This window comes from Corylus avellana, chromosome ca5 (assembly GCF_901000735.1).
Source record: "Corylus avellana chromosome ca5, CavTom2PMs-1.0".
Lineage (NCBI taxonomy): Eukaryota > Viridiplantae > Streptophyta > Magnoliopsida > Fagales > Betulaceae > Corylus > Corylus avellana.
The window spans coordinates 17,815,274-17,828,473 of record NC_081545.1 but is presented as its reverse complement, the minus strand read 5'-3'; the positions used below and the strand labels follow the sequence as shown (position 1 = coordinate 17,828,473).

Below are 13,200 nucleotides of genomic sequence, written 5' to 3'. Positions count from 1 at the left end.
ATTATAATAGAAAAAAATCATCCTATCATTTTTTTATTTTCTCTTCTATGTTTTTTTCTCTTGCATGTGTTGGAATTATTTCAACACCTAAGCTAAATTCCTACCCTAGATGAAAGGTCTAAATAAGTAGGATTTTGTTTAAGTATTGTCTGTAGTTTTTTCAACGATCTAAATTTGATTTTGCTATCGCTATTTTTTTCATAAGAAACTTGGTATTATGATGTAGGACATTCACTCCCTACACTGGGAGAAAAGTTTCTCCCTATACAGGGTGAAAAGTTTCCCCCTATTCAGGGAGAAATTCTCTTGCATGTGTTGTAATTATTTTAACACCTAAGCTAAATTCCTACCCCAAATGAAAGGTCTAAATAAGTAGGATTTTGTTTAAGTGTTGTCTGTAGTTTTTTCAACGGTCTAGATTTGATTTTGCTATCGCTATTTTTTTCATAAGAAACTTGGTATTATGATGTAGGATGTTCCCTCCCTACACCAGGAGAAAAGTTTCTCCCTATACAGGGACAAAAGTCCCTCTATACCGGACATTAATTCAAGGGAAATTTCTCTCTCAACTGGGACTACTTGTCCCCCGGGCTCAACGACTATTGTTCCGAGACTTTATTGATATATCAATGTTAAGTTTTCGTATTGTGAAAGCATTGCATAATTAATTCAGCACCTTATTATAATTATAAGCCGATAATTTACTAAGAAGTATTAATAGTTTAATCAACTTCAAGAATTTTATAAAAAGTTTAATGGGTTTGAATATATCTCTTACAGAAACAAACTAATTACTAGTTTAGTAAAGTTTGCAACACTTAAACCAAAATATATGACATTTAAAGCCTTAAAAATTCAATTTAATTTCTCTACAATAAGTTGTTTAATTCTAAGTAAAACAATCATTATATAGAGAGAAAAAACCCTAAACTACTTACAAGACTGATGCGGTATAATTCGCCACGTCACTAATGGATATAATTTAAATATATTTTTCTAATTTTAAATTGAATTTAAATTTAGTAACGTGGCAATCTTTGACACGTTGCTATTTATTGACGTGTGGAGTTTGCCACATCACTAATTTGTGACATGGTAAATCAATATGTCAATAAGTAATGTGCCAAAATATGAGTTATTGTAGACACGTCAAAAAATCTCCCTTTTTTTTTTGTAGTGACACTACCCCTTTTGATGCCCCTTTTTAACAATTGGGTGTCTAATTTTGGGAGAGAGAAAAAAAAAAAAAATTATTTAAAATTGAGGGTGCATGGGGCATAAATAATTAATCCGCTCTGCGTTTGATAAGTCTATTCAACAATTATTGAAATTCTTTAATATTAATGTGATTTTCCATCAATCTTTTCATGCAAACGACCCAGAGGTTTGGTTATGAAAAATGAATTACATTCTTTCCTAGTTCCTATCTTTGATGCGTACAAGCGATAAGCATTTTTTTTTTTCTTTCAAAAACGTCCAGATCCAGCCTGTAGAAAACCATCACAATTAACTCAATATTGGAAAAAAAGAAAAGAGAAGTTGAACATTTATAAATTTGAAGTCTCGTATTTATTCTTAAAATTGTAATTATTATAAATTGCTCCCAATTGTTAAGAGTTACATTATGTTCACAACTTCTGAAAATATTCATTAAATTTTCTTCAAATTAGAAGTAAATGATTCTTTATATGTGACATGCCCTTGTTGTAAGAAAAACTTTCTCTTCATTTCAAATAAAATTGAGAGTATCCATTTAGTGTAAAATGATAAATAATATTGTCTTAACATTAAAGTTGAATGACCAAATTTACAATATAGCCCCACATTTTATACTAAATTGATACTCTCTATTTCATTTGAAATCGAGATGATCCTATTCCGGAAAACATTGATGGGTCCTCAATTAGCCCTCAAAATGGGCCCTCATAGAATTGTTTGACTTCCTTTTAGTACAATTAGTTATTTAACATGGTATCAGAATCAAATAACCTAAGTTTGAATTTTGTCTTAGACTCTTAGTCATTCACCCTCATTTCAATTAAATATTCTACGTTTTGGCCTAACTTATTAAAAGCGAGATTGAACCCACATGTGAAGGAGAGTGTTAGAATAATAATTAAATTATTAAATTCACCTCAATAATTAGTGATTTAACAAAATTTAAAAACAAAATTACTCCGCCTACCTCTTTTTTTGAAGCTTGAGCCTCATATATGGAATCAAGATTTTTTTGTGTGCAGTTTGAAAACCTATATAAATAATTAAATACATAAATATATATAATCTTTCAATATGTGTGTACGCCCGTATATGCAAAGCATATGATTTTCATATGCATTTTTAACAATACCTGTAAAAATTGACAAATAACAATTTCATAGAATCATTGTTTTTTATAAAAAAAAATCCAATATAATTTGGAGGAATTTTCTATCCATATAAAAGCAAGGTGTTGCATTTTAATTAGTATTTAGGGCGCATTTGGCATTGTGATTTCATAGATGAAAAGTGCAATTTTAAACCAAATCACAAAAAATTGATTGTTCATGATTGCGTTTTTAAAACATTACGATTTAAAAACGCAAAAAATTTGTGTTTTCAAATCGCATGTAAAGATGTGCTTTTTTTTTTAAAATGTACAATTTTAAAGGCTAAATTGCGGTTTTACCAAGCGCGTAACTGCATTTTTAAGAATTCAAATCTCATATTTTAATTCTCACACTACCAACTTAAGTTTCTCCCACTCTAATAAATTTCAATACTATTAATATTATCTTAATCTGGGCATAACCTAATTCAACCCTTTTTTTTTTTTTTTTTGACATATATACACAAGGAAAAGAGGAGAGGGGATTCGAATTAGTGACATCCGCTTTATTAGGCGTGATCCACAGCCGATTGAGCTACCCCTTGGAGACCTAATTCAACCTATTTAAGCAATGACTATTTTTTTTTTTAGTGTATAATTTGGGATTTTTCGGTCTATCGTCAGCCTACCAAAAAAAAAAAAAAAAAAAAAGCCTCTTGGATATTAAATTTTTTCCCTGCTAAATTTAAGGCATTTGTTGTATATAGGTGGCACTTGGCCGCATTGTTTAAAAGTTGAGATAGAATTGTTATAAATCATTGCCAATTGTGGAGGCCATAATATAAGAAATAAAAATATTTTTATGAGAATTTTTTAAATTCTTTGAGTTGCCAAGGATCCACATATAGTAGGTCCACCCCTAGACTCTAATTTATACATGAAATCTCACGTGGCATGTCAAATATTAAAGTAAGAAAATGATGTGTAAAAAAAAGTTTATTTGTTTAACATTAATATTCTGTCTTACAATAGATGGCAAGCTTTTTATTTTTTATTTTTTTTTATTTAGGTTGTTTTAATATAGATAATTTTTTTTTCTTAAAAAAAAAAAAAAAAACAGCTAATTTATCCAATATTTTAAATTTTCACACTGCTTGAACCCATATTTTTTTCACATTCAAATTCATCTATTTTCAAATTTAAACTCGTTTTTCTTAATTAAATAGTTTATTTTTAAAATATTATTTATAAATTTATCTAAAGGTACTTCGAATCTCTTTTGTTTGTTTTTGTTTTCTATTTTTATTTTTTCTCTATTCTAAGTATTCATATCCACCTACTCAAATAGAATTGAGATAGCGTAGACACCTCTTTATTTATTTATTTTTTTTTTTAAAAAAAAAAATTGTTTTTTAAATTGAAGAAGAGAAATATTAAAGAAAAATTCAAATTTGAGGTATTAGCACTAAATTTAGGCTGATAAAATCCATTTTAAGTGATAACATCCTTAAAGGGTTAACCTTCCACCCTTAAGTTTTAGTTTTAAATCTAAAAATAAATTGTGAGGCATTAGAAATTAAATATTAACTCATAAAAATTTAATAAAAATAAATAAATAATAAAAGAGAGATTTTTTTATAATTTTTTTTTTTTTTTAATAAAGCCCTATCAAACTTTAACAGACAATATGAATCTTGACATAATAGCATGACCCACTCAAATAAGTAATAACCATCCTACGTATCGGCAGGGTGTTGTTTTAGAGTCCGTGTCACGAATTTTTTGCATGCGTCAGATGGTGACACACATGGTCCCCCATTAACTTCTGTGGGCCAGCCACGGTCTTTTCAGTCACAATCAACACGTGTCCAATCTTTTTTCTTTAAAAAAAAAAAAAGAAGTTACGTGTCCACATTTTAATTCACAGGCTACAGCTACCTCGCGAGTCGGGACCCCACAAAATTAAAATCCTTAAAAAAAAAAGAAAAAGAAATGGAATAAAAGAATTTTCTGTGCAATGCATCTTATTAAAATCTAACGAGGATTATTAAAAATTATTTATAAATGAAAAACAATTATGTAAAAAGGTTAAAATAAGTGCATCATTTCTCTTTATAAATAGCCCATTCTAAATCCTTCCCTCCTCACATTCTCTACAAATCTCTTTTCTCTCTTTGGGTCTCTCATTCTTCCTCGCATTGTCTAAATTCATTCAAAAAAAGGAAAAACTTGTAAGTTTCTCTCTATCCTTCGTTTTTTTTTTTTTGTAATGGGTTGTTTAAAGTCTGATAATGTCACTCAGGTTCTGCTTTTGCTGTTGTAGAAGTAAGTGCAATGCTCTTGTAGTGACACTTGGTTATATATAAATTTGTGTGTAGGTTGATTTCATTATGTAAAGATCTGTCTTTTTTTGGGGTTTGGGGATTTGGTTCTGTTTTGGCAGTGTTCCAGCAGATCCGAGTGTTTATATACGTTGTGTTTATTGGGTTCTGTTTGTTTCTCTGCAAAATGATGTGAGAAGATGTGGATTTTTGGTGATAGATAAGGATGTTGGTGATTTTGAGTTTGTGGGTTTGTTTTTTTTTAGTGTGATATAGTGGATCACTTGTCCAAAGAAGGGGAAAAGAAGAGACAATATTTTATGTTTCCATTGGATTTTGCTCGGACTGTTCGAAGTTTGTACTGCTTTGTTTGTTTCAATGGAAAATAGTTCCGGAATAAGGCCCTTTCTTTTCCTACCAGTTTTGTTTTTCCTAATGAATTTATCATTCTGAAATGTATTTCCCAAGGGAAAAATAAATATGAGGTGAAGTAAGTTGATGGGAAATGATAAGTGCTACCTAACTTTTACAGTAAACTGTGAATTGAGATGAATAGAGCCATTAGAAAGAAAGAAAAGTGCAGTATTTCCTGTGATCAATGAAGCAAATTGAGGTGGATTTCTATTGGTGGGAGTTTGTCTCTTTCAGTTTTTGGAATTGTCATGTCTTCACACCCCAGTTCTAGTGTTTTTTTTTTTTTTTTTTTTTCTAGGTTATTAATTTTTCCCTAAGATCAGATCCCAAAAAATAAAATTCTTTTGAAACTATTCTTAAGAAGAGTGAAATGGTGCCAAATTCCAATTTTTACTTGTGATTTTGTATCGTAGTTCTTGATGATTTTGTATGTTTCTCCAATCTTCTGGGTATACTCTATCTATTGTATGCCTTTTAATCTGAGATTTTAAGTCAATGATTTTTTATTCTGGGTTATGTAGAAGCTGGTTGGATATGGCTGCTACATACGAACCAAAGAACATCCTAATCACTGGAGCCGCTGGCTTCATAGCATCCCATGTTTGCAACCGGCTCATCAGGAACTACTCTAATTACAACATTGTTGTCCTCGACAAGCTTGATTACTGTTCAAATATGAAGAACCTGCTACCCTCGAGATCATCCCCCAACTTCAAGTTCATCAAAGGAGACATTGGGAGTGCTGATCTTGTCAACTTCATCCTCCTTTCCGAGTCTATCGATACCATAATGCACTTTGCAGCTCAGACTCATGTTGACAACTCCTTTGGCAACAGCTTTGAGTTCACTAAGAACAATATATATGGCACCCATGTTCTGCTGGAGGCCTGCAAAGTCACTGGCCAAATCAAGAGGTTTATCCATGTGAGCACGGACGAGGTTTATGGGGAGACAGATGAGGATGCTGTTGTAGGGAATCATGAGGCTTCTCAGCTCCTTCCAACGAATCCGTATTCTGCTACTAAAGCTGGGGCGGAAATGCTTGTTATGGCATATGGACGATCATATGGATTACCTGTGATAACTACCAGAGGTAATAATGTTTATGGGCCCAACCAGTTCCCTGAAAAGATGATTCCGAAATTCACCCTCTTGGCCATGAAGGGAAAGCATTTGCCAATTCATGGGGATGGATCTAATGTTAGGAGTTATCTCTACTGTGAAGATGTTGCGGAGGCATTTGAAGTCATTCTCCACAGGGGTGAAGTGGGGCATGTCTACAACATTGGTACAAAGAAAGAAAGGAGAGTGGTTGATGTGGCCAGGGAAATTTGCCATCTTTTCTCTTTGAACCCAGATGAGTATATTAAGTTTGTAGAGAATAGGCCTTTTAATGACCAGAGATACTTTTTGGATGACCAGAAGCTGAAGAACTTGGGATGGTTCGAACGAACTTCATGGGAAGAGGGTCTAAGGAAGACCAAGGAGTGGTATGTCAACAATCCTGATTGGTGGGGTGATGTTTCCGGAGCTCTTCTCCCACATCCAAGAATGCTAATGGTTCCTGGAATTGAAAGGAAGTTTGATGGGCCTGATGTTAGCAATTCTGCTTTCTCTTTTGCAGTAAATAATCCTAATCAGAGCCGAATGGTTGTTCCTGCTCCAAAGAACAATCCCTCTACTCAGAAGCCAGCTCTGAAGTTCTTGATTTATGGTAGAACAGGGTGGATTGGGGGCCTTCTTGGGAAAATTTGCGACAAGCAAGGGATAGCATTCGAGTATGGAAGGGGGCGTTTGGAGGAAAGGTCACAACTCTTGGCAGATATTCAGAGTGTTAAGCCAACTCATGTTTTCAATGCTGCTGGAGTGACTGGCAGACCTAATGTGGATTGGTGTGAAACTCATAAAACAGAGACAATCCGAACCAATGTTGTCGGTACTTTAACCTTGGCAGATGTCTGCAGGGAGCATGGCCTCCTAATGATGAATTATGCCACTGGCTGTATTTTTGAATATGATGCTGCACATCCATTAGGGTCTGGAGTTGGGTATAAGGAGGAAGACAAGCCTAATTTCACTGGTTCTTTCTATTCCCAAACCAAAGCCATGGTAACTTCTTCCACTGTCCATTTCAATTGTCGTTTTCGTCTTGAAAATTTCGTAATAAACCTGCCAACTCTAATCTCCTTTTCAATCTTTTTGCCAGGTTGAAGAGCTTTTGAGAGAATATGACAATGTCTGCACTCTCAGAGTCCGTATGCCGATATCGTCTGACCTCAGCAACCCACGTAACTTCATCACCAAGATTTCAAAATATAGCAAAGTGGTTGACATTCCAAACAGCATGACTATCTTGGATGAGCTACTGCCCATTTCAATTGAAATGGCCAAAAGGAATTGCAGGGGCATTTGGAACTTCACAAATCCTGGTGTTGTGAGTCACAATGAGATTCTGGAAATGTACAAGAACTACATTGACCCCAAATTTACATGGTGTAATTTTACACTGGAAGAACAGGCCAAGGTTATAGTTGCCCCTCGCAGCAACAATGAAATGGATGCTTCCAAGTTGAAGAAAGAATTCCCTGAGCTGCTATCAATCAAGGATTCTCTGATTAAGTACGTTTTTGAGCCCAACAGGAAGAGTTTTGCAGGAGGAGTTTCAAAATAAGCATAATATCATGAACTCAGGCCTAAGCACCAATTTCTGCGTTCTTTTTCTCTGCTTGTTGCCATTGTTATTCATCATTCATATGCTTCATTTTTATTAGTTCCATTATTCTAATGATTGGCTATAGCTACCATAAGTCCCCCGAGGTAATTTTGTTTGTTAATTTAATCTTGGCATTGTTAAAAGGAGTTCTGAATTGCTTCAGAATATCTAAATAATGTACATTGCCACCTGCTGGACTTGTAATTTATTTTTTGAACCTTAATAAAGTTGTTTATTTTTATTTTTTATTTTTTTAAATCTTTTGAAATTCAGATTAAATCTTTATTAAAGTTACTTCGTACATCCCAAGTCTGAAGTTAATAGTTATAGTGAACCATCAAATAAAGTCGGGCAATGTCACTTGAAAGCTCTATCTGTTGTCTATTGTGGCGCATGGGATGTAGTTGTAAACAATACCTCAGGCCTCAACCTCAACAACTTTCCCTAACGACCATTTTTCCTAACAAATGAGGATAAGAAAAAAATAATAATAATTAAAAAAAAAAATGAAAGGAAGAAGGAAAGAAAACTAACTTCTTTTTTTTTTTTTCTCTCAAAAAATGAAAATTTAAGGATTTAAATAAAAAATTTCAAACAAAAAAAATACTCTCATAGATTACAATATCATGAATAAAAGTATAATATTTTTTCATCCAAATTTGCTCCACGATTGTTGGAGAGCCGACTTCACTAAACAATGAGATGCCATATAGATTCACATACCCTTAATGAAGGCTATTTAGTTATGTCTTCGAATCCTCAATCAGATTACCATAACGCCTCTGTGACTGTTTTTCCTTTCGAGGTGCATATACAATTTCCATAGCATCATCCTCTAGAATCATATTTTGTGAGTAATGTTACACACACTCTCACCTCTCTATACCCAATTTCCTACACCCATATTTCTTTTTTTATCACATGTTTTTCTAATTGAGTTTAAAGCTATAAGATTCTCTTTGAGGTTTTAGATTCCGAATGGCTACTCAAGATGTGGGAGTGTAATGACGAGGATGCTTTGTGCAAGTTGGTCGATGTTATTTATTTCATTTATATGGTTAAGACTAGATATTGAATATGATGTTTTGAGACTTTTCCCATTTGGAGTATCTTTTGATATTGATGTTTTGAGGATATTACCATTTGACTCAAGTCTAATTATTTTGGAAGATTTAGTTCTTGCTCAAGATAATTATTGAATAATTGATTTATTTAAATGTGCTATCTTAGTTTAAGTTGAGAATTTTTCTACTGTGATTGTTAGTTAGATCACTTGGGACTTATTTACTTAGTGAATGAGTCTTGGGAGGCCTTCCGAGTTAACTATACGTTGGTTAACGTAGCGGGGGCTTTACATCAAGCCCATGTAGTAAGCCCATGACCATTATATCGCACATACCGATGTACTATGTCATACGATGCAATTATTATTCATTTAATTAAACATTTTTTCATCTTCATAAAAAATAATAGGCTCATAACATACGCATGTTCAATCAGCTGACATATCACACATTTTATTTAAAGTAGTTGTAAGTATTTACTTCCCTTATCCGATCATCCTTAGATTCCAACATCTCAAACTTCCTTGCTACTGTGAAACATAGTCTGATATTATTCATGGTACCTCGAGAACCTACTCTATGCATGCAATGCTAAATCATCGTTTAAACCCTAATTACACAATTCTAAGCACTATCAAACGTTCGGTCCATGATGGTCGAACATTCAGTCATCAAGGGTTGAACGCTCAGCGAGTACAAGAATGCAACCAAAACCCTAAAAATCCTACTTAAACCGTATTCTACTCCAACCAAAGCTCCTAACAGGTCAATAAAAACATGTTAAATCATATCAACGTGTCAAACATTAGAAAACAAAGGTGTGTTCATGATTCATTTGAAAACTATTTGGTTTTAAGAAGGAAAAGTCTATTAAACTATGTAAGCATGTTCAAAACTTGTATAAAGCATGTCAAATCATGTGGGTAGAATGTAAATAATATGAAAATGAGTTAAGTTTCAAGGCTTAGAGACGATGGTTTTTGATCAAAATCAACCATATCTTACTCTCTCTCAAGAATTTGATGGTGGTGCAGCATGGGGTCGTGATGGTGTTCGAAGGGTTGTGGAGGTGGCTTTATATTTGAGTGGGTTTTGGGAATAGGATTGCCAATGAGATATTTGCGTCGGGAAAAAATCAAATTCCTATGCCCAAGAACTCTTTATGAAGAACACATGAAGAACAATTGCTATTTAAAATTAAATCACAAGAACGAAGAACACTTAATTGGATATCAACGGCCACTCCTGGCTTTGGGAAAAATTCTTTTTGCTTCTCCAAGAACATGATCTTCCTTATTCAAGAACATGAATAACAAATTCTTCTTTCTTCAAGAACACCAAGAACAAGTTCTTTCTTCAAGAAAACGATGAGATCTCTAGATCTTCTTACCAATGATTGATAATAACCAAGAGAGTGTGGGCTCTTACTTGGCTCTTCAAATCTTAAACTTTTGTTTTTTGTGAGTTAACATATGAACTAATAATTATCAGAGTGTTTCTAAAAATTGTTTATCAAGAGAACTTGATGAGTTGATTTGAGAGTTGAGGCTCTTCTCTATTTATATACTAAGTAGGGGAACAGAGCTTTAGATTGAAACAATGTGGCCTGCCAGGGCAATGCCCTAGCCCCATGCAGCTTGCCACATGGGCCAGGGAGAAATTCTCCTAGTCCATGCGCCTCATGCCTTGGGAGCTAGGCCTGAGATTTAATTCCAGGCCCTTTCTCTGTCTCCAACGCATAGGGCCAGACCAGGGAATTTTCCCTGGCCTGATGTGTTCCACCATGCCCATTAGGTTTTTAGGTTTTATCTTAAGCCCAATTGCATTATTACCATCTATCCCATGTTTTAAATAAATAAAATTTAGCCAATAAATAAGAAAACCTTATTATGGTAAAATTTCATTAGCTTGGTGAGGCACCTAAAGGAAAAAAATATTATTTGCTTAAATATATCCGTAACCATTTCTCCCTGACATTTATTACGCAAAAATATTTTAATCACAATTAATTCTATTAAACAATTGTGACTGCACTCAATTTTTTTTTTTAAAACAATTAATCTCTTTGATTTGCTCAACGTTAATTTATGATTCCTCCATGAAATATTCCGTAGCAGAATTAAGGTTAAGAATACTGCCACTTAATTTCGCTACTTCTTTATCCTTAAGTCATTGATTTTACGTTATTTTCATATTTGTGAAAACACAAGTATATATTTTGGTATGCCAACCAAAATGCTTCAGCCGAAGACTCTAAGAATAAAATCCATAAAATCAGTCTCAAGGGAAAATTTCTTGTCCCTTTGTTCCTTGACAAAAGATTTGGATTCCCTCTTGGGAAAAGCTTTTCCATAATGTTACATGTGGTTACCCAACATACCAAGGTTATTTCGACCGATGATAGGTCTTACTCTTTGATACATCAAAGTAACCTATATGCAACATTTGGGTCCACAATTCCATTAGGATTTAGAATCAAAGTCTTAAGTAGTCTTTAAGGAGTTATTGTCTTTCCTTATAGACAGTATCTTTGTGGAAAGACAACTACTTGGTCTGTTCAGTGCCTTAGCGTCTCAGCACCTACACATCAATCTGAAGTCATACCTTCGCTTGATCAAGGTAGATCACCAAGATTTGATGTGAAACAGTCTTACTCAAAATGGAATGCCCCAGTTTCATTTACCGACTGCGAACTTATATATTTAAGGATACAAGGATTATAAAATAAGACCTTGTGTGATAACCAAGTTACTCACATCCATAGCCATATTCATTGTAATCTTAGGACCTTTCATATGCATAACAAATAGGATGAACTTTGGTAATAAGTATGTAAAAGACATTTTATATGATATATGCTCAAATCATTGAATCAGTGAATATAATATATATTCATTACAACAATTTGAATGTCAACACATGTATAATATCATTGGGATTTAGGGCACAATCCTCAATAGTGGTGGGTGGATAAGGCTGGAAGAAGGGGTAAATAGATTAAATTTTATTTTCAAACATCGTCAAACATTCAGTGTACTATTACCGAACATTCAATGTACTATTGTACTACAGTTCTAGGGTTTTTTATCGAATGTTCGATGATCCTCAGGAGAACGTTCGAGGCTAGTGTTTCATGGAATGTTCGGTAGTCTAGGGTCGAACGTTCGGTTGGAAGATAAAAGTTAAATTTGATATTTGGATTTTATAAAAAATGATTTAAGACATTTTTAAACAACGTGTGTTTTATAAAAAATTCAGTAAGGCGGGTAAATGCATTTCTAAATATTCGGAACATCGGAGCATCAAAGTAGTGCTAATGCAGAACATAGTATAATAGGATAAAGTTTTCGGGTCTCATGAGAGTTGATGAACATGGTTAATTTGTTGGTAATTACTTGCATATTAAGCTCTAAAGAAAGAACACATTTACACAATTAGATTATCATATCCATAACTTATCAAGATCTAGCATGCCAAGTAATAATATATCATTATATTTTTATTTCAATGGACTATAAAACTATGTAAACAATCTTATTTCAATTTTTTATGGGCATTGCCCCATCATAAATTGATGAATGCAACAGAGGCTGTGGAGGATTTTTATAAGTTTGAATAAAAGGGAAAAGCAAAGAATTAAGGATGCCACATAAAATTGTACTAAGGTGGAAGGCTCGTCCCCGTGGGGTGTACAAAATTAACTAGGATGCGAATATTGATAAAACAAGAAAATTGATGGATGTGGGAGCGATTTCTAGAGCCAGTGAGGGAAAGGTCTTGGAAACATTGTTCTCTCCCAAGATATGTATCATTGATCCCACAATGGCATAGGCTTTTGTAGCATGGAAGGCTTTGCTTTTTGGTAGAGATCTCAGTCTACGCAATGTCTTTTTGGAAGGCGATGCTCTAGATATAGTGTTATAAAAAATAAGGGAAAATACAGAAAATGAAATGCTCCTAAAGTGTGTCACAATGTCACTTTCCGTAAGAAAATATTTGTGCCCACCAGAATTGGTATGTAACAGGGTTACGACAAATTTTTCTCCAAGATAAAATGGAGCCCCAAAAACCTCTATGTTTTTAATTGCGTTATGCACAAATGAAATTAAAATCCAAAAATACTCTCAGATTTTCTATTCCAATCAGAGACAAAAAGAAATAATTATTTTAAATTTCAAAAATCAGATAAGGATATAAAGAGAATTGTATATTATTAGAGATTAATCAATTATCTCTTAAAACAGATCAAATAATTTCAAATTTCAAATTTAAACTGCTGTTTTGAATTTTGAAAACAAACTGTTGTTTCGAATTTCGAAATAAAACTGTTGTTTTGAATTTCGAAATAAAACTGTTGTAAACCGCTAATCCAACTAGAAC

At 33.4% G+C, this 13,200-nt stretch overlaps 1 protein-coding gene across 1 annotated transcript; it reads left to right on the top strand.

The window, feature by feature from the left end:
• The first annotated feature begins 4,453 nt into the window (after nt 1–4,453).
• On the top strand, nt 4,454–8,000 carry LOC132181432 (trifunctional UDP-glucose 4,6-dehydratase/UDP-4-keto-6-deoxy-D-glucose 3,5-epimerase/UDP-4-keto-L-rhamnose-reductase RHM1-like). Its single transcript, XM_059594645.1, has 3 exons — nt 4,454–4,539; nt 5,565–7,152; nt 7,250–8,000. The coding sequence occupies exons 2-3, from the start codon at nt 5,578–5,580 to the stop codon at nt 7,712–7,714; spliced, it is 2,040 nt and encodes a 679-aa protein (XP_059450628.1). The 5' UTR covers nt 4,454–4,539; nt 5,565–5,577; the 3' UTR covers nt 7,715–8,000.
• Nucleotides 8,001–13,200: the final 5,200 nt, after the last annotated feature.